This window comes from Lycium ferocissimum, chromosome 10 (genome assembly GCF_029784015.1).
Source record: "Lycium ferocissimum isolate CSIRO_LF1 chromosome 10, AGI_CSIRO_Lferr_CH_V1, whole genome shotgun sequence".
NCBI lineage: Eukaryota > Viridiplantae > Streptophyta > Magnoliopsida > Solanales > Solanaceae > Lycium > Lycium ferocissimum.
The window spans coordinates 16,111,804-16,133,958 of record NC_081351.1 but is presented as its reverse complement, the minus strand read 5'-3'; the positions used below and the strand labels follow the sequence as shown (position 1 = coordinate 16,133,958).

The window sequence follows — 22,155 nt, the reverse complement described above, 5'->3', positions numbered from 1 at the left end:
TGGAGTCGAAGATGGGGTTGTGTTTGGTCATAGTTTTGGAAAGAATAGTTGGTTGTTTGAATGTACTGGAAGTGAAAAAAGTGAAACAAGGTTTTAGGTGTTTTCAAATTCTAAATACAACTTCAATAAACTGTAAACTTAATTATTATTGTATATTAATTTTAGGTCATCCTAGGAACCTATAATCTTTAAATTTGGATACAATGTTTGTGTATGTGAAATTATGGATTCACCACTGGACCCTGAGACTGGGTAAATAGCACTTGCACCCTTTTGCTTTCTCGTGATTTTATTCCTTGCATTAAGATCCATGTGTTTGAGTGGTACACAGACAGTATAAAGTTTATTTTTTATATGGATTTTCCAAGACACCAGGGACAAATTCGATTAAAAGGTAGTTAAGCTTCAGAGAAGAGAACTACATCCCCATTTTTTAACCATAGAAAAGAATGTTACACAGAATCATAACTAAAAACTTGATTTTAAATGACCAAGAACAACACCCCCTCCCCCCCCCCCCCCCCCCCCCGCGCAAACTAACCCCCACACCCTCTTTACTCTTCGACATTGAAAGGTTAAGTTGCTCATATTTAATCTTGTGCTGCTTTTTTTAAGAAGAAGAAAAATATTAAAATGACTCTTGATGAAATTAGAATCCTACTATAAAGTTACAACTATTACAGCACCACTTTAATCTCATTTTAATTCACTAATTCACTGATTGAAGTTGAGTAAAAGGGCTTTTAGGCTTTAGCAATTTGCTAATTTGTTTTGGCATAGACATATTTCAACCAAGTTGGAATATTTGTTTGTTTTGTTTCATAGTCCTATCAACCAATTAAGGAGAAAAAACAAATCGAAAACCCAATGAGAGGACCAAACTGTTCTAAACAAATAATGTCCTGAAAATATTTTTTCTACTAAGGGTGGCTACTTGTTCCTAGTCAACTTTTAGGCATCCACTACTAAACATTATCCACGTCTATACAATTTCTTTTATAAATAACAAGAAGCATTTAATTAAGTCAGACGTGAAATGATGAAACATGATGTTTGCTTCGCTGACCATTATCTAATGTCTAAAACCATTTGACTTTGGCAGAAAAAAATGGAACATTATTATTATTAACCAGGAAAACAAAATACTAGTACTAAAATATGATCAAATAGGCTAATAATTACCAACAAAATAGGTAGATTAAACAAGTTGGAAGCCCACAACTAACTATTCACTCGGAAATAGAAATTTGACGTATGACTATTTCTTTTCCATTACTAGGAAATTAAACTCAAAAATTGATTAGATGCTTCAGAAAATAACTCAAAAAGTTTAAAGGGAAGCTAGCTTTAAAACATGTCTTCAAAAAGTGTACCAAAAAAATATTGCCCAAAAGAACAAAATTCATTAAACTTAAAAGAAACAACATGTCGCAATCATTTACCATTATGATCAGTCCTTTAATGTACATGGTTGACCTCGCTGTGTAGATAGCACTTTACAAAAAGATCATCCTTGCATTTTCCATGAATCACAAAAGCTTCATAAACCAAAAGAACAAGAAGGAATATGTTATCTTTCTATATCCTTAACCGGAATTATTAAAGAAATTTGTAATAATAATAATTTCAAATTAATTCTGAATCCACATATTACATTTTGTGTCCTTAAGGAATTTGATTCCCTCACTATTGCTTGAGATCTCACATTAATTCCTCGTAGAATAGAATAGTAATAGCGGCACTTCAAAATACAGAATTTCGGTGAACTCAAAGGACAAAGAAAATCAATGCAGAAGAAGAGGTGAAGAAGAATTCAAATTTCGGTATATAAAATCTGAGGCAAGGATTTTGAATCTATAGCCAACGATAGGTATCTGTTCGGTTGCAGAAACTGAAGCCGAACGAGTCACGATGAAAATGCGATAGCTTGTCATCTTCCTAACTCGTAAGCAAGAGTAAAAGTGCTTTTATATTGATAACCTACAAATTATTTTCCTCCTTCTGACATAGGACAAAGTCCTAATTCATTAATTAATCCAAATATCATGAGATCAAACCTCATTCACACCAAAAATCCAACAGAATACACCGATAAATATTTTTAAAAATGATGGTTGTTTTGTCTTTCCTTAGGAAAAAGCACATGAACAACTATTCCATAGTTTATATGATAAGACCCAAGCAGACCTCTATTAATAAAAATGAAAAGACAAAACAAATAGGAGAAAATTAAGAAAAATGATATCTCATGTTCATCATCTTTCTTGTTTTCTTCTTCTTCTTTTTTTTTTTTTTTTTTTTTTTTTTTTTTGCTCAATTTTGATCGAAGTGAAGAAGTTGACCACAACATTTGGGACAATCTTCAACTTCTTTTGGCACCATGAAATACATCAAACAGCTCTTGCAACCACCCACAACTAGTACTGGTGCAACACTTTTTCCACTTGTACTAATTTGTGGTTGTTCTCTTGAAGATGAAAATGATGATTCTTCTGTAGAAGATCCTTCACTATCATATGAGTTATCATCTTCTTCTCCTGAGTAGTACAAATTATTATCACCATATGCTTCAACATTTGTTCTTGGATCTTCCTTCACTTTCATCCCTGTCCTCCAGTTTATATAGTAAATTTCCCCTGTCTACACAATCCACAAATAGAACGTAGAGTCAAGGATTTTCAATAAAGAAATAAACACTCAAAAAGCTAAGGAAATTCAACGTCTACTACATTAATTAAAAAAAAAAAATTCACATATACTGTGTAATTTTAGGACAAAAGTGGTTCATTCAGCCCATGCCCACAAATCAAGAAATCAACCCAAAAAATTCCGTACAATGTCAGAGAAAATAAAATGCATGTTTTAAGTATCTATAAGCTGGAGAACATAAAACCCATAAGAGTAGTACTACAAAAGATAATTAATTACAGGGACATAGAAGCGGAGCTAGGGTATAGTTTACGAGTTCAACCAAACCTAATAATTTTGTTTCAAATTTGTATTTATTTTTAAAAAATTCATTGATTATTTGCAGATTATTAACTTAGAACCCAGAAACTCAAAAGAACTAAAATCACGAACTCATAAATTTCAAATTTTGACTCTGCTTCTGTAAGGACATGTGAAAGAAATGGAAAAATCAATCATTTAGGAATGATGAGTTTGTAATTAATTTTCATTCTTCTTGTTTGTCTGTTGGATAATAAATGAAAGAGACCCAAAAATAAGAAAACTGACCAAACACTAAAGAAACATGAATAACAACAAGCTGCTAAAGTGGAGTAATGCTAATAATCATAAATGAAATCCAAGATCTGGTCATTTAAGGTTATAGGAGAGCAATAAATGTCAAAAGACAAAGATAGAAAAACAAATAATTGCAATATGCCAAAAAAAAAAAAACATTTGTTTTGTACCTTCAAATCAAGACATTGTTCCCAATGGTAAGGAAGAGAAACCTCAGAATTAAGGTCTAAGGTAGCATCACTTGAGGGGTTGGTGTTGAAGGCATGATGATTTTCCGACGAATCAGAAAACCCATCGCCTGGGGCAGCACAGCCAGTAACGTTACTGGCGGTGCTGCCCCGACGATTGTTATTATTCAAAGAACAATTTTGGAGAGATCTCTCTAAAGAAGCTGTTATAGCAGCCATATTTGGACCTGTGGCCATAATAAAAATCTCACAAGCAAATAATAATATGGTTATATACCCACAAGAGAATATTAATTTTGGGAGTTTAATAAATGTGTAACCTAAATGAGAAGGAAGATAAGAATGGTAGTAGTAATTTTGATGGGGAAGAAGAGAGAAAAAGAGACCAAAGAGAGTTGGGAATCTTTGAAAGAAAGGGCAAGTATAGTACAACTACCCCACCTGATGATAGGACCAGTTTTTCCACTCCCACGCACTTAATGCTTTCTCCAAAAAAAAAATAACCCCCTAATTTTCTAAAATCTGAATCCCACATGCATCTCACGTGACCCAAGATTATTTTCCTAAAACTTTTATTCTCTTTTTTTGGGATTTATTACTTTAATTATATATACTAGAGGATTGTGTGGTTTTCACATATAAAGAATGGTGATTGGCACAAATAGGGCTTTTTTTGGTGCCACCGTTTATATTTTGATCTCGTTTAAGAAAATTTATAAAAATAAATTCATGAGCATTAGTTAGTAAAATCCTAATGGTTACTAGAATTTTAAATTGATGGGCAAAATTCGACTTATCATAAAGGCTTACTGATTCATCAGGATTGATGAGCAAAATCTGACTTATAATAAAGTCTTACTGATTCGCTAGGATTGAAGGGCAAAACCCGCATTATCATAAAGCCTTATGGATTCGCCAGGAATGATGGTCAAAACTCACATTATCATAAAAGCCTTACATATTTGACATGATTGATGGGCAAAACTCGCATTATCATAAAGCCTTACGAATTCGCTAGGATTGATGGTCAAAACACGCATTATCATAAAGTCTTACTGATTCGACCGAGTTGGTGGGCAAAATTCTCATTATCATAAAGCCTTACGGTTTCTCCATGATTTGTGCCTAATCTAACAATTTTTGTTATTAACTATTTAGTATTAGTTATATTGAATATTCTAGAACATATGAATTAATCTGGTGATGTGAAATTTTGATTTATCACAATTCTAATAATAATTCTAGTCTTAATATTATTAAATAGTAATCGTAAAAATTGTTAACATTCTTTTATCTTCATTTTCAATTTGAACGATAAATATTCCTTTTCATTTAATTTTTGCCAGGATTTTGTCACAATGTCATGACAAGGCAAAACTTGTTTGCCACAAGTTCTGAAGAACTGCTAGAATTTGGCCATGATCATGATGAATTTGACCACAAAGTCATGGATATCGCCACACCTTATTCTGCCAAAAATTTGCCAACATCGTTTTCCTTTTGAAATTTGTCCAAATCAACTTCAAACAGGTTCGATATTCCACATTAATTGTAATACCAATCCTAACCATTTACAATGGTTATATTCAATCCAGACCTTCAAATTAATAGGCCCACCTTGTTTTCTCAACAATCAAGCTCAAGAAAAAACAAGAAGATATTTTTCAAGTTTCTCATCTACATCAATTAAAACCAACCAAAAATAAGTAAATGGTCTTCAATTTTATACAGTACATTAAATAAATCTTGCATAAATAATATAATTCGGTATAAAACATTACTAATACTGGTCTAATTTATACACATAAGTGAATTATTTTATGTCACTATCAGATAATATATTGCAAGTTTTGAGTGAACATCCCTCCGGAATTTGACTCGCGGGTATGTAAGAAAATTTCAATGAAAAATTCATCTGAAATGTTACCGACGAGCCAAATTCTAACGAATTTATCAAAACTTAGCATTTTCCTAATAGTGTGTGAGATATATTGTAAGACGTTGCTGGCGAACCAAATTATGATGAATTTCATTGAAAATTAGTTTTTTTTTTTAATAGTGTGTAAGAAATATTGTTGACTAAAAACATGTGTAGTAGTATACTTCAATTAAGAACATAAAGAGATAAAAATACTCTTAAAATACATCTTTGTAATTGGTGTTCATCACATAATATTCTTCGTTGAATAATTGTTCGCGGTATAATAACAATGTAGAACATATAATAGCAATGTAGAACAATCATACTTTTCATAAATTAATAGATGAATGGTAAGAGCTTAATTATTTCTTTTATACTAATAGTTAACTCGTTTTTCAAAGAACATATATACATTAATAAAGAAAGTAAAAAGAAATTATAGTCACCAAAGAATATTTACATGTAATTACTCCTCTCCCATGGTGATATCACCACAGTTATGGAGTGACAATCCCAAGTGTGATCAGTGATGCTACAGTTGTCAGCTATTCCTCTCCCTTTATTACGTTTGCTAAGAATTTAAATTAGTTGAGTTGACTAATATAATCCGTAAACGCCTTAATATATGTTACGTACAATATTGAAAGTAAATTTGTATTCACTATATGTAGCCGTATATATTCACTATATATAGTCCGCATGTATTCCAAACTGATTTAAGTAAAACTCAATATATGCTTTCACATACCACCTTAAGCAAAACAGTGAGTAAATAAGCAAAGATAGCAGCGCGCTAAAATATGTTTTCATTTAAAGATCAGTGGTGGAGCCACAGTTGCTAGCTACAAGTTCGGCAGAATCTAATAGTTTTGGTTCGAATCTTATATATTTATACCAAAAAAATTATTTAATATGCATAAATAATTTACTCAAAATGCAATAAGCAAAACGAATTATGATCGAGAATCTAGGACTAAAAATTCTGATTTTGCCATCACTATTTAAGATGACATAAAATGATAGAGATGGTTCGTTTTGTTGGCACCATATATTTAGTGAATTTAAGTAACGTACCACCCTCTAATTTCTTGTCTCACTTGGCAAAACCGAATATTTAGCGCGCTTTGGGGAAAACACTTGTTAGGTGTTACTTTCACATATACTTTTTAAGATATTATACCAACATTTCCAAGTTTGTCTAATTTTGGCCCGATTTTTAAAAATGACTTATTTTAAAAAGTATTTTTTTATCAGAAGTGTTTTTCGAAAAATACTTTTGGAGAGTAGTAATTTATATTTGACTAATCAATTTAAAATGTACGTTTATCAATATTAGTAGGCGTTTGGACATGCGATTCGAAACCATGAGATGAAATCAGCGTTTGGACATGCATTTCATCTCATGGTTTGAAATTTCAAATTATCCAAAAAGGCATGATTTGGGGTTTCAAACTATGGTTTCAAAATTTTTAAATATAAAACTTGACCCATAAGTTTATATTTTGTAAAAAAAGACTCATAAGTTAATACATATTTTTAACAATTACTCCACCAACCATTTACCAACCTTTATTTATATCTCATGTGGGGGGATTATATTAAAGAGTAGTTACATTACTATTCATGTTAAATTTTCTTTTTTATTGAACTAAAGTTTGATCAATTGATGTTGTATTTTTTAGAAAGGTCTTCTAGTAGCGTATTAATTTTGTTATGAACTATGACTTGCTCATTGGTAAGATTGCATAAGAATTGAGAATATTTTGATAGCTTTCACAACTTGTGAGGTTTTTATGTCTATAATAAAAAATACAACTTAAGAAATCCAAATTGCATGTCCAAACATGATTTCAAATCATGGTTTCATCTCATGACTTTAAACCATGGTTTCAGGCTCCTTAGAGAAGCAATCGTATTTGGCCAAGGTTTCAAAAGTGTTTATGAAAAAAAGCTACTTTTTTTTTTTTCAGCATGTGAACAACAGTTTTTGCTAACAATTTTTGCTACTATGCAAAAATACTATTTTTTCCTAGAAACTTGATCAAATACTTCAATTCTCTAAAATAAGTATTATTTAGAAAACAATATTTTTGGTATCCCAAAGCTTGACCAAACAAGCTACAAATCTTTATTAAATGTTACTTACAAAACAGTACCAAAGAAAAGTATAATCCTAAATGAAGCATGAGGATTATTCTTGTTTTCATAACAAACATAAAATTAATGTATTAGGTTAATTATAAAAAAAAAAAAAAAATGAATTAGGCTTATGTATTTTGGTGAGGGGGCCAGGGAGGTTGACCTAAGAGAAACAACAAACACTAATAATATTACAAGTTTGCATGTGTTTTCCAGTAATACCAATATAATAATCAAAACTTATACTAAAATTTCTAAAGAAACTTCCCGTTCATCATGTGATATGCAGTAAGTGATCACAAGGCCAAAGGCGAATTCACGATTTCAAGAGAATGAGTTCACTTTAGAATTTTTTTTTTTTTTTAAAAGATATAAGTGTATTTAGTAGATTTCGATCTCACAACCTTAAAGGAATAAACCCACACTTAACCGGTGCTCCACTCGGTTTAGTTTGACCATGTGTTCCTTCAGTTAATAGTACATATATTTTAAGGATTATATACATAATTTACCGAGTTTAGTCGGGTGACCATGGGTTCACGTGACTCATTTTTTATACATAGATCCGCCCCCAGTTGCAGTAGATCAGATATGTGGTAGGTAGACATTAGCAGGGTGGAGCTAGCTGGGGGCGCAAGCGACTCATCGGAACCTATATTAAATGTGTAAAGTCAAAATTACTTTTTAAATATAGTAAATGTTGATTTTTCTTGATTTCTTGTGTATTTACCATTTTATATCCCCTTAATAAAAAATTTGACAAATGAGACCCAGCAATTTCATCTTTTCAAAGCAAAGCAAATTGAGAAAGTACAGTGAAGTTTAATACTTATAATTCACCACTTCTAAATTTTGTTCATTCATTCAAACTTGGCCCAGCACTAGACAATGAAGTGATTGGTATTTAGAAAGTTATTTGGATTTCTTGGCCAAAGTAGAAAGGCATGCAACTATGCAAGTGAAAGGACAAACACTTTTAATTATTTTTCTGTCTTCTATAATCCATCTTTTTGCGGGGTTGGGGGAAGGGCAAAGAATATGTAAGACAGAAGATAGTGACAAGGAGGATGTATTCGTATAGGGTATTTGGACCTATGGGTACTGTGACTGTGAGTGTTACAAATGTTTAAAAAAATATATTGTATGCATAGACTAAAAAGAAATTAAGCAGTTAACGAGATGTATAGATGGATCATAGATATATTGTCTTGCACTAAAATTGACTGGCATTTTGACTATATTATTCAATTCCCAAATTGGTTGCGGGAAGGAAACTTTTTTGGGTCTCTTTCTATAGTCTTGGGTAATTTTCACCTTTTGAATTAACTTTTGAAATTGCGTTAGACCTAAAATTAAATATGTAACATGGTATTAAGAGACACCTATTTCAATTCTTAATTTATTCGATATTGAACCCCATGTTATATTCCTCACGCTTCAAATTTTCAGTCATAGGCGAACAAGGGCGGTTGAAGTGTCAGGGTTCTATTCCTGAAGCTTCAAATTTTCAGTCATGGGCGAACAAGGGCGGTTGAAGTGTCACATTGAAGTAAAAGACAAAATTTGTCTTCTTTTGTAGTCTTAGATAATACTCAGCTTTTGAACTAACTTTTGGAGTTGGGTGTTGAATTAACTCAAGGTTTATCTGATTAAACACACATACTAAACATGCTTAGTAACACACATATTAATTTAAGTTTTTTTATATAAGGTAGGCTATTCATCAACATATATAGATGAGTAGGGGGTGGGGATTGTGTCTGTTTGTGTTGGTGCTTTGCTGGCTGGTGTGGTGAGTCTTTGTTTTTTGGTTAGGACACTTAGGCTTGGGCTTAGCAAAAAGCAAAGGTGGAACATAACTCATATGGGAATCTATTCTGCAAACTCTTTGCAGTCTTTTCCTCTGACATTCATGGGCCAACAATAAACATCAATTCCTTCCTCTTTTCCATTTTCTGTATTTCTCGAAATTATAGTTAGTTCAGACGAAATCATAATTTAAAATTTATGAGTTTTGAAATATATCATTAATGAATCTATCTCTCGACTTAGTTATTGAATTCACAACTAAATAATTTTTTTTTGACACAAAAACAAGATCTAAGCAAAAATAACTGAATTTTTTTTTTTATATAAATGCAGGATCTAAGTAAAAACTATTGAGTTATGAACCCCTAGCTAATGATGTAGCTCCGTTTATGTTAACCCGCATAATATCTTGTAACTTCTCTGAACTTGACATGTTTGGTAAGGTGTGTGTATATATATATATATATATATATATATATATATATATATATATATATATATATATACTAGCAATACCTGCCCGTGCATCTATTCACTTTAATTAGTCAGTCTTTAAGGTTTGTATTTTGAAAATAACTTTTAAAAACATTCTAATTATTGTTATATATACAAAATGTATTTTATGTACCATCACTTTAGTTGTAATTAAAAGTCTTTGAGATGGAAAGAGTCGGACTTTTTTATCATTATCGTGACAATCAAAGTTGGTCATTGATGTAAAAGAAAATTAGTAAGAATATGAGGGAAAATTAATCTTTTGATTCTAAATTTTTTCTTTTAAATTTTTTAATATTTTATATGTATACCGACAGGTCGATATCCATTTCAATTAAGTAACTATTCAGATCCAAACATAAAAACCATTTTGTTGTATATATTGGATTAAAATATTTTTATTAAATTAATTAAAAATATATTATAATTTTTTATATTAATTGTTACAAATAAATCAAAATTAGAAAGATATATGTTATATCATTAATCACCAAATTTTAATTCTGAAATGAAAATATAAAGTAATACATTTTATAAATGTAAAGAAACAATAATCAGAGACTGCAAAGAAGAGTAAATAAGTAAAGTATTGACAATGAATGAAAACGGGGATAAATGTCACTCCCTCCCTTTACTTTTACTTGTCGATGTTAACATATCAAGGAAAAAAATTCTTCTTCTTATTTTACCCTTCACATTAATTATTTATTTTCAAATCATTTTCTGAGGCTGTTGAGACTATATACCAATATAAATGGATATTATGATAAAATATATACTTGATTTATTAATTTTCAAAGAACTTGAAAAGTCAAAAGTGAACAAGTTATGTGTAGGAGCATTAAAATAACTTTTGGTGCAAATTTGCATTGCTATTGTTCGTCCTCTCTTCACGTTTAAAATATTAACAAAGAAGAAAAACGGGGATAATAGAAATAGAAAAGAAGATAAATATAGAATAGAAAAATAAACATATATTTTTAGTAATGTGGCCGAGTAATACGGACGAAGGGAGTACTTCATTTTTATCAATTCTTAAAGAACGTAAAAAGTCAAGTATAGTAATGTGGCTAAGTAATATGGGACGGAAGGAGTACTTCATTTATTAATTCTTACATAACGTGAAAAGTAAAAAATGAACAACTATAAGTGCACGGAGGAAATAAATATGTGTCGGAGAATTAAAATAGAAGTGCACACGTACATACATGAGAAGAGAATAAATATTCAGTACTATGGAATATATCCACGTGAGATTTATTAATTCTCAAAGAATGTGAAAAGTAAAAAATGAACGAATTAAAGTGCACGGAGGAAATAAATTTGTGTAGGAGAATTAAAATTGAATTGCATATGTCTATACATGAGAAGAGAATAAATATTTAGCTAGAATACGAAAATCAAAAGTGAACAAGTAAAAGTGCACGGAGGAAATAAATGTGTCGGAGAATTAAATTTAAAGTGCATACGTCTATACATGAGAAGGGAATTAAATATTAAGTACTATGACACATGTCTACGTTAATATGGACGAAGGAAGTACTTCATTTTTATTAATTCTTAAAGAACGTGAAAAGTCAAGTATAGCAATGTGGCCAAGTAATATGAGACGGAAGGAGTACTTGATTTATTAATTCTTAAATAACGTGAAAAGTCAAAATGAACAAGCAAAAGTGCACGGAGGAAATAAATGTATCGGAGAATTAAAATAGAATTGCACATGTGTATACATCAGAAGAGAATAAATATTCAGTACTATGGCATATATCTACGTGAGATTTATTAATTCTCAAAGAATGTGAAAAGTCAAAAGTGAACAAATTAAAGTGCATAGAGGAAATAAATTTGTATAGGAGAATTAAAATTGAACTGCATATGTCTATACATGAGAAGAAAATAAATATTCAGCTAGAACATGAAAAGTCAAAAGTGAACAAGTAAAAGTGCACGGAGGAAATAAATATGTCGGAGAATTAAATTTAAAGTGCATACGTCTATACATGAGAAGGGAATAAATATTAAGTACTATGACACATGTCTACATAGGATATAAAAATAGTTGGATAAAGTGTACAAATTATATAGCTCATGGTGCAAGAATTTAATGCGAGTACAATTCGTGAAGCAGTGGGTACAAGGAGAGACTGCTGTGTCCGTCCCTCCATAGCACTTATTTTATATATATATATATATATATATATATATATATCCCGCGAGGGTGAGCTAACCCCAAAAACCCGTCCTCAGTTCGGATTGCAGGCTGCAACTCGTCGACTGATGTTGAAGAATCAGTGGATGAGTTGTGATTAGGGGTGAAATGCCACTCGAATATTTTAATCTTATAGTAAATTACTTTTCTACACTTAGCAACTATTTGACAAGCTTCACTTCTACATGACCGCAGTTCAGAAAGGTGTGCTGTTTTTTGCTGCCAAATTAATATATTTTGTCCACGTAATATATTTAAGGATACAACAACAACAATAATATACCCAGTGGAATTCCACAATGTGGGGTTTGAGGAGGGTAGAGTGTATACAGACCTTACCCCCACCTTGAAAGGTAGGGAGGCTGTTTTCGAAAAACCCTCGGCTCAAGAGAGAACAAGACAAAAAGGTCAGATAAGGATAAGCATATCAAAGCAGTACGAAAATGAGAAATAAAAAAAAGCGAGAAAGGCATGATAAAACAGTTTGGAAAGAAAGAAACAGTAGCTACCATAGATAAATAAGATAATCGAAGTACAAGACCCAACAAATATAAGCAGAAATCAAAGGGCAATAAACGAATGAGCAAAACTATGACTACTAGTACGAAAGAATAAGCGAGACTACTTACAAGCCTTCTATCCTAATCTGAGTCCTCCACAACCTCCTATTTAAGATCATGTCCTCAGTAAGTTGAAATTGCGTCATGTCCTGTCTAATCACCTCTCCCCAATACTTCCTTGGCCTACCTCTACCTCTCATGAAACCGTCCATAGCCAACCTCTCACACCTTCGCACTGGGGCATCTGTGTCTCTCCTCTTCACATGTCCAAAGCATCTCAACCTCAGTTCCCGTATCTTGTCCGCCACCGATGCCACTCTCACCTTGTCCCGGATATCTTCATTCCTAATCATATCTCTCCTAGTGTGTCCACACATCCACTGCAACATTTTCATTTTCGCGACTTTCATCTTCTGAACGTGAGAGTTCTTGACTGGCTAACACTCCGCCCCGTACAACAAAGTCGGTCTAACCACCACTTTGTAGATCTTAGAAAATCATCTTTAGCTTATAGGGATACTGAAATATTATGTCAATTCTAACACACACACACACACACATATACACCATCAAACTGAGCCCAATTTCATTTATTTAATTATGTTTTTAACGAGCCTTTTTACATGTCTCACAAGTTAAGCAAGTGAAAATTCAATGGGGACAATACAATGAAACTCAGATTTAGATCCTTTGTATGTTTTGAGAAAGTATATAATCGTCTCATCTAATACTTAAATAATTAGTGAAAGCATACTTTTAGTTATTTAATTATATTTTCAACAAATATATCTTGCTTGCTTTTAGGAATCTCGTGAGTGCTATACATGCTAATATGTATTAACTCTAGATATATTCAGTTTCATTAGGTAAAAACTTTTTCGTTCTGATTTTATATCGCTCGATAAATATACACACACACACTCTTCTATCACTTAATAATAATTAATGACAAACTTAAAATAAATAAAAAAATATTCCGACAATAACTGTGTGTTTATTGATTTATATTAAATTATACTATATAGTTTGGCGGTGATTTTAGCTAAACCTGTTGTCAACAATGTATATTCACCAATCTCTATTTGTCTTCGATAGTAGGTTAGAAAAGCACTTAGTCACGTTGAGGGGACTAAGGATGATTTACGATAAAGCCAAGGTACACGATCGAGATTTAAAACGAACATTAAAAATAGTTTGGCCAACTTATATCCCATTGTCAATATCTTTAGTATTTCTTGGATGTCTAAAAATGAAAATTATATGACTCACAAAATAAAAATTGCAACCTAATTTGTATCCCAGACGTCTCTATCAAAAACCCGGATCAATAGAGAAACTAAAAGCTATAGTATAAATATAAAAAGAGAACAATTTCAATAAATTAATTAGTGGGCAAGTCTCTTGGCATATGAAAGTTCAGAAATAAGGTCAAAAGTAATCCACCATATTATGCAATTTTTTCAGAGATCTTGGACTATGAACGTAAACGCGTTTTAAGAAAATAGTGATTCTTAAAAATTTGGTGGTCTGAAAGGGAAAATGAAAGGTAAAAACTTGTACACCATCAATTAAAGCGATATTTAAATTATATACACAAATTAATTAAAATACACTACTAATATAAAAATTCTTTATCTCGTATTTTCAAGTTTAAGTTTACATAGGCAGTGTAAACAATTTCTTTTAGTGTCAGAATATCCAAAAGCTATCTACTTAAATTTCATTCCACCTGACTTATGTCTTTATTTTACATAAGATTATTGAGTATAAAGAGCAAACTACACGAAAAAGCATACACGTCGATTTTACTAACAGAGAATTTTTAGACATTCTCTTTAAAGAATCAGAGAAGAAGTTGATTAAAATTACCGAAAATTAAAGATTTGACTAACCCTAATTCGATTGTGGAAAGGTGGCCAGGTTAAGCAGTAAAATCAAAAAATCTAGCCGAAACTATTGAGCTAATGAAGAACTTTACGAATGGATATTCTAATTTCTAATAGGTAAATAATCAAGAGAGTGGGGGTTTAATTATTAATTATTTTTTTGGTTTAAAATAATTAAATTGTAACTTTTATTAACAAAAATGGTTTTTGTTAGCCAATAACAGTAAATTTGTCACGCTTCATATCACTCTTGTAGTTTCTTGTCCTTTGATTTATGTTATTATCTGTTGTGTCCTATACTTTGATTGTCGTATGATTTTGTGGTAGTTACGTTATTGTTCCTTCTTTCCAGACTGCTTTGTCATGCTTTATTTAGTATTTTGCCATGACTTCTTTACTTCTGTTATTCATTTTCGGGACTGTTTTGATTTGCTTTTCTTTGAGAGGGTCTATCGGAAACAACCTCTCTACCTCTCATGATAGGAATAAGATTTGTGTACACTCTACACTCCCAAGATCCCATTAATGGGATTACACTGGGTACGTTGTTGTTGCTGCAGTAGTTAACGGCAGGATTTCGAATGGAACACTTTTGAGACGAAGGATAAAATTAGTGTATATTGGATATATTAATAAGGGTATACTTGACACTTTTCCTTAACTTAAATATGTTGCTTAAAAGTGTGATTTTCCTTAGTTGACTGTCATAAACAGCAGTGACCATAACATAATTGGATTATAAAAAGATGCAAATTAAAGAGAGAGATTTTGAGGTTTCCAATTCATTCTCTCACACATTGCACGAAAAATTTGATCCGTGCAAGACGGGAACATACTCTGCTGCAATTCTCTCTTCTTGAGGCCTCAAACTTCATGAATTCTTTAGAGCTCTTCCCAATGACTTTATTTAATTATTCATTCTTTGTTCCTAATATTTTAACCATGCACATGAAGTAATCATCCTCAATTTATTACTTTAAACATTCTTTATTCCTAATACTTTAATCGTGCACATGAAGCTATCATCATCTACTCTCTTCATTTCATGCTTTTGCCCAATGTCCCCACTTTTTTTATTTGACTGAATACGTGAGTTTAAAATGTAAAGTTGACTTACGTTCTAATAACTTAACCATTCATTTTAAGTATTTGCATCTCATTTTATATTTTTGAAGACTTGGATAGGTTGGTATTATATTTTGATACTTACTGATGTAGTTTTACTTGAGATCACCTAAGGAGCTTGGATGAATTTCGACACAATTGAGAATAAGTTAAAGATTGTAGAAATTTCAAGCTTGTGGTCTGGTAAGTATGTGTGCCTTGGCTTGTGCAATGCACGGCAGAAGCAGATATGAGATTTAAACTCTATCGGTTCAATCTTTTAAGATTCTTAACATTGAACCATATATTTTTTAAATTATGAGTTCATATATGCTATTTATTATAATTTTAATAAATTTTTACGCATATGCTTGTACAATAAAATTTGGGATTCAATTGAACCCCTACTTAATATGTTGCATTCATGCCTGATGCACAGGGTATAGCACGAGACCTGGTGCATGATGGGTGTTTAATTTGGGTCGTGACATATGTATTGCGTGTTGCTGATGATTATCAAGCCTTGAGCTGTCCAGTGCTTGCTTCTTCTTTTTTTCTTTTTCTTGTGCTTGTAACTGCTCACTTTGGTAATAAACATAGTTATTACCGAAAAAAATAATTATAGAAGTTATTTACTGTAACATTATTAGTAGAATGGTATAAGAAACGTCCATAAAATGAAAAACAAGTTATTTTAAATTTGAAAGGAAAGAGTAAGTGGTGCCCGAAATTGATTAGAGCTGACAATCGAGAAGAAGATTAAACCGTGGTGTAAACTTGAAGTTTCTTTTTTGAAATGGATTACTCAATTAATTAAGTGGAATTGACATGCAAACCACCATTAAGAGAGATTCAAGCTAATCTAGAAGCTTTGAGAGTGGAGACGGATTTAAAATTTTAATCTTATAGGAATTCGGGTAATCAATTACTGAATGCGTCACCTTATTTAAGTTATGAGTTCATATATATTTTGACATTTTCAGCAATTTCAATGCGTATTATGAAGATAAATCCAAGTCTAGACTTATAGAGTTTAAATGAACCCACAATTATACTACTAGATCCATTCTTGTTCGAGAGAAAGCAGTTAGAAAAGGAAGAATTAGAACATTTTTTTGTGAGGATTGCCCTTCAAAGGCACTGATCTTTAATTTTTGGCCCTTAAATTGGTGGTCTTTAATTTTTGGCCTTCGCCAATACCCCGAAGTTCTGGATTCGAAACCCAGCTCATTAAAAAAAAAAAAAAAAAAAAAAAAAAAGAGAATTTTGCAAGGCAGAAGTTTGGATTCGCAAGGCAAACAGTGTTTTGAATGCAAAGCTCTACCTTAAGGTAAAGATTTGAAACTCTGCCTGAGGTAGAGTTTTGCATGCAAAACTCTAGCCATTCAAAACTTTGTCTGAGGCAGAGTTTTGTGCCTTGCGAATTCAAACTCTACCTTACGATTTTTTTAAAAAAAAAATTTTGGCTGAGCAAGGGTTCGAACCCGAAACTAAGAGATTTTTAGCCAAGGCCAAAAATTAAAGACCACCAATTTGAGGGACAGAAATTAAAGAACAGTGCCTTTGAAGGCCAATCGTGCAAATGACCCGAATTAGAATGTCCAATTTGAGCCTATGGGCTGAAGTAAGCTGATTAACCTATGAAGCCCAAATCTTAGGTCCAAACAAAACCAAAGAGAGGGAGAAAAAAAGAAGAATTGAACAACAAGCTTTCAGAAACAAAAAATACAAAATGTATTGTTCCTTTGACCAAGCTTGAGTTCTTCTTCCTCCACTTTACGCAGAGGTAATTAACCGTGTACACACTTATTATACATTAACTATATATTAGAGTGATTTTCTTGTTATGATTTGTTGACTTGTTATGTAGTGTAAAAATCTCCACTTTTAATAGCAAGTGTCCATAACAACTACGTCATACCCGACGTTTACCAACTTGTAGGTTTAAATGTTCTTCTACTTAGATGAATTAGGAGGTCTTTCCTTTTTATTTTATTTTTCTTCTTTTCTTGGCCTTTATTTTTCGAAATCGGAAAGGGTGGCTACAAACATACCCCTAACGTTATTTCCCCGCCTCTATTTGTTTATGACTGTTATGTAAACGATCATTCAAATCAGACATTGAGGAGAAGGATCACTCATTGTAATGTTTAGTTAATATATGAAATATGTCTTCTGAAGCAACAAAAAAAAAAAAAAAATCCCCTAACAAACCACAGAAAACAATTTGTGTTAATTGGCGACACAACTGGGATAAAATTATGCAACATGCTACTCAGAAAAGAAGTATTAACAGCTATTCCCTCCGTCTCATTTTAACTGTCGTTTTTATCTCTTTTCACATTCATTAAGAAAAATAATAAATACAAGGTATAGTTTACTAAACTACTATGTCTTTTGACAATTGAGCAGTATTAAAAGAATAGTTCTTTAATGTTAAGGGTATATTTGAAAATAATTGCCAACCTCAATCTTGGATCCTAGAGTAACAAGTCAATAATTTTTTTGAACTAAAGTGACGGTTAACTAAGGACGGAGGGAGTATTTTCTGAAAACATACACCCAAAATCTGTGTTATGGAACATACTAGCAATGGTACATTAATATCTCTTCGAAATATATAGGGGGACAAACAAAGGACAATCCAAGAAAATGTCACTCGCATAACATTTCATCACATAGTAGTGATTAACAAGGGGTTGTGCCACATTTCAATATCCACCATAAGGTTGGCCTCTAAAATGTGATAAAGTCTCTAGGAGATGATGCTTTGCTTTCTCAAAATAGATCAATCCCATGAACCAAAAGTCATGACCATCGATGGCGACAATTTGAATATACCTTTCTGATGGATTTTCTCTCATGACTACTGGGTTGACACTGTCAATGTTTGCCAATGGTATGGCCACCTATATATAAACAGAATTCGAAAAAACTCAGTTAGCTGAAAGAGCAGCAGTAAGTAGTTTTAACTCACAAGCAGTTGAAGTTGTTAATTAAGTATCAGCTACAAAAAAAAATATAGGAATTAGTAACAAGACACTTTTGTCGCTAAACAGAAAAAATTTGCTGCTAATCCTATTTAATGGTGGATTATAAACAAATTATGTTAGCTACAGCTATTCAGCGACATATTAGCGATGAATTTCGTAGTTAATTCCCTTTTGTTTAGATAATCGCAATTCTAATTGTACTCCCCTGTTTACTTTTCCTTCTCTAATTCATTTTTTCTCACTAATAAGCATCACTTACCGGCAGCGGTGGAGCTAGAAACACATTACCAGTTCGGTTGAACCTAGTAATTTTGATCAAAACCATGTATTTATTTTAAGAAATCAATTGAATATGTACACATTATAAATATAAGACTTAATAACTCAAAAAGGACAAAAATTTCGAACCCATAAACTTCAAATTCTGGTTCAACATCCTCTTACGGGCAGTACAAGTTAGTAACATTGTCCAACATAGAAAGTTCAAAGATCCAGCGCCAGGCCTGGTGCAGATTTATGGGGTAATTTTGGTTGATGTGTAAATATTTTCTGGTGCATTTATAAAGTAACAACATATGTAGTAGTTGACTCATCCCCAAAAACAACATACAATTAGACCTCTCTATAGCAGACCTATCTATATCAGTTATCCTATATAACAACATTTTATTATGACTGTCAAGTTTTCTTTGAAATCAGTTTTCATATTTTGTTATATTATATGATCTCTAGCATATCACTATAGCATCCAAACAAATATCCAGAAACGACGTCGTTATAGAGAAATATGACAGTAATGTTAATGAATTGGCATTCGGTGAACCTAGTTCATAGTCTAAAATCGCAAAGTATTACTTACCTTATAGTAGCTCCAAGCCTCCTGTCCAGATGGACCTCTAACAGATAAGGGACGATCACTGCAAAAAGCCACCTTGGTTGATGACAAATAAAGAGTTCCAGCAACAGGACCGGTTGCTGTAGAAAGGTAACAAGCAAATGTCTTCTTCAGCTGTTCATTTGGATCTGTTGCAAACATCTGCTTGTATAATGGCTCAAATCCTCCCTCGTTTAAAGCCTTGGCTGTCAATTTAAGTTTTCCAAATGCTGCTTCTGATACTGATGACCCAGTTTTCACTACAACATGAACCACAAACCAAATATATCAGCAGTTTGTCCTCTATTTTCTGGTTAAATACATTACGAGTAGTTTTTCCATACTTTCGGCTTTCAATTCTAGTTATTTTTGCACCCTCTAATCAAACTTAACAATATATACGGATCCCCTCCGCCCCTTTTCTCATCCCTCACAATTTAAACTTTTCGAATAGGTGATACGGCAATTTAACTCTGTTCCTTATCAGAGAGGGGCCTGTTTATTGAAAAAGAGAATTTTTTCCCCAACGACAAAGAAACTTATATGAGGGGCATTTTTGGGGACTAACCTCCTTCTCATTATTCAGTAGGGCAATTCCTCGCACAATAATTAAAGAAGCCTCTGAAAAGTGACTAAAACACCAGAACCGGAGACTACAGGGCTAATGATAGAGGAAGAACACTTTCTAGCCAAGTCTCAAGTCTCATTAATTGATCATAACAATCAGAGGCGAAGTTAGGTTTTCAGTTATGAGTTTGACAGTACACAGTAACTTTGATCCAAACCCTATATTTGTCTTAAGAAATTCATTAAACGTATACAAATTATTAATTTAAAACCTAATAACTTAAAAGGGATTAAAATTCCGAATTCCATAAACTTCAAATCCTGACTCCGCCTTTAATAATAATATTGTGTGAATTTCTTGCATCTGTCACTCAAATGAATGCAAAAGTTCTCTTACCAACCAAGCTAGCCCAAGCTGATTTGGCTAAACAAAGGACTTGAGATTAGTCACTCTTTATCGAAAAAGAATTTCCTCCCACATGTTTCATTTTAAAAAAAAAAAAAAAAGATCCCACATTTGAGAAGGATGTTAAAGATAGTAGTAAAAAGTCTTTCTTCCACAATTAATATTTTAGATCACAGATGTAGATCATAGTCTATTGGTCCACTGCAACTTAACATTTGCATAGATACAGTATTTCTATTAACTATTTCTAAAATATATACTACCTCCATCCCAAAAAGATTGTCGCTTGATTTGACACAAAGTTTAAGAAATTAAAAAAGACTTTTGAAATATGTGGTCCAAAATAAGCATTAGATATTTGTATGGCCGTAAATCATCTCATAAAGTTAAATTATTTTTAAAGATTAAAAAGGAAAGGAAGACAATCTTTTTATAGGACGAAGGGAGTATATAAATATGTGACTGTGAACTCAATTATTATTATAAATAAATAAATGGGAAAATGGTCAAAAAAATAGTTTTTGTCTTGTAATATCATGCAGTACATTTATCTCGTTCTCTATAATCATCTCAAAGTTTTCATGAACTCAAAGTAAGTGTAATCAGAAAGAACTGCAAAATAATTCAAATCAACAGACGATGTATCCATCATTTAATAACCTATGTAAATCTAATAAACTTGAGAAATCCCCTTATTCCCCCAATATAGGTTTGAAGTTTGAGGGACTGCAGAATAAATATATCCAAATGGGTTATTATTTCATATAAATTAAAACGTATTATGAACGGGTTTAAATTAATTTTACGGATTATCTTCTATCAATAGGCTTGTCAAAAATTGATATTCAATAATTGCAGAAGGGTACATATTTTTCCCCAAAACAACATGCACACATATTTTGACCATTTTTCCGTTGTATTTTTGACCCTTTTCCCTAAATAAATTTGGCGTCGTTAATGAATTCACAAACTTTAAATCTTGATTCCACCAGGATTAAGCAAATAGAACTCACAGTTACGCCAGACGTTGCGACTAATAGTCTCAGCTTTGTCACTCCAAGAGTTTAACACATGAGCAGCAGATTCAAGTGGATTGTTGTTGTTACGCCTGTCAACAGGTGAATACACAAGGTAAGGTTGCTGGTGCTGAAAATCGTGTCGCTTGTCCTCGTGAGATTTCCATAAGGCAGCTTTCTGATTGTCCGGGTGAGTTCTTGGAACTGGTGGATGACCCATAATATATGTAACCCATTTTTGCCGATCCATATGATCAACTGATGAAGGAAAAGCAGTTGTAGAGGGTACGCGGTGTTGTGATTCTTGAAAATTAGATTGGCTATTCATAGTTGGGTGATGATCAAATAAAATATATGTAGTGCTATTATGTGTTAAAGATTCTGCTGGGAATCTGCTTTAATTAGTAGAATGAGAAGAATTAACTTTTTAAGTGGAGATGTTGGGTTTTGATATTGGTGAATGGGAAATGATGGGATGAAAAATGAAGGGAATGTAAAAGGTTCTTTTTGCTTTGGTTAAAGCATTCGTCCCACATAGGAGAAAGAGAGGAAAGGAGAGCTGTATATATTATATTACATTTTATTTAATTAAAGGTTGAAATCCACCCATCAAGCGCTCAAATCGCTCGCTCAATGGTTGCAAACATTCGTCATTAAAAAAGATTGATTGATTATCTTTTTGGACAAACTTTTCTTTAATTATTTTTCTGCGCTTACAAATCTTTCTCTCCAAAAACTCTCT

General features: G+C 32.1%; 2 protein-coding genes across 2 annotated transcripts; both read right to left on the bottom strand.

The window, feature by feature from the left end:
• Positions 1-2,007: 2,007 nt before the first annotated feature.
• Positions 2,008-3,876, bottom strand: LOC132032604 (protein CURLY FLAG LEAF 1). Its single transcript, XM_059422247.1, has 2 exons — positions 3,417-3,876; positions 2,008-2,640 (listed from the first exon to the last, which is right to left on the bottom strand). Exons 1-2 carry the CDS (start codon positions 3,669-3,671, stop codon positions 2,314-2,316), a joined length of 582 nt encoding a protein of 193 aa, XP_059278230.1. The 5' UTR covers positions 3,672-3,876; the 3' UTR covers positions 2,008-2,313.
• A 14,238-nt stretch (positions 3,877-18,114) lies between these two features.
• LOC132032602 (GEM-like protein 5) lies at positions 18,115-21,845 on the bottom strand. The gene is made up of 3 exons (XM_059422246.1): positions 21,411-21,845; positions 19,410-19,684; positions 18,115-18,466 (listed from the first exon to the last, which is right to left on the bottom strand). Exons 1-3 carry the CDS (start codon positions 21,739-21,741, stop codon positions 18,269-18,271), a joined length of 804 nt encoding a protein of 267 aa, XP_059278229.1. The 5' UTR covers positions 21,742-21,845; the 3' UTR covers positions 18,115-18,268.
• Positions 21,846-22,155: the final 310 nt, after the last annotated feature.

What these genes read in the sequence shown, in the direction of transcription:
- LOC132032604 (XM_059422247.1), bottom strand. Translation starts at nt 3,671, where the DNA reads ATGGCCACAGGTCCAAATATGGCTGCTATAACAGCTTCTTTAGAGAGA. An exon ending in AACAATGTCTTGATTTGAAG is followed by an intron (nt 2,641 to 3,416) that starts GTACAAAACAAA and finishes TGGATTGTGTAG; the next exon opens with ACAGGGGAAATTTACTATAT.
- LOC132032602 (XM_059422246.1), bottom strand. Translation starts at nt 21,741, where the DNA reads ATGAATAGCCAATCTAATTTTCAAGAATCACAACACCGCGTACCCTCT. An exon ending in TCGCAACGTCTGGCGTAACT is followed by an intron (nt 19,685 to 21,410) that starts GTGAGTTCTATT and finishes TTCATGTTGTAG; the next exon opens with TGAAAACTGGGTCATCAGTA. An exon ending in AGGCTTGGAGCTACTATAAG is followed by an intron (nt 18,467 to 19,409) that starts GTAAGTAATACT and finishes GTTTATATATAG; the next exon opens with GTGGCCATACCATTGGCAAA.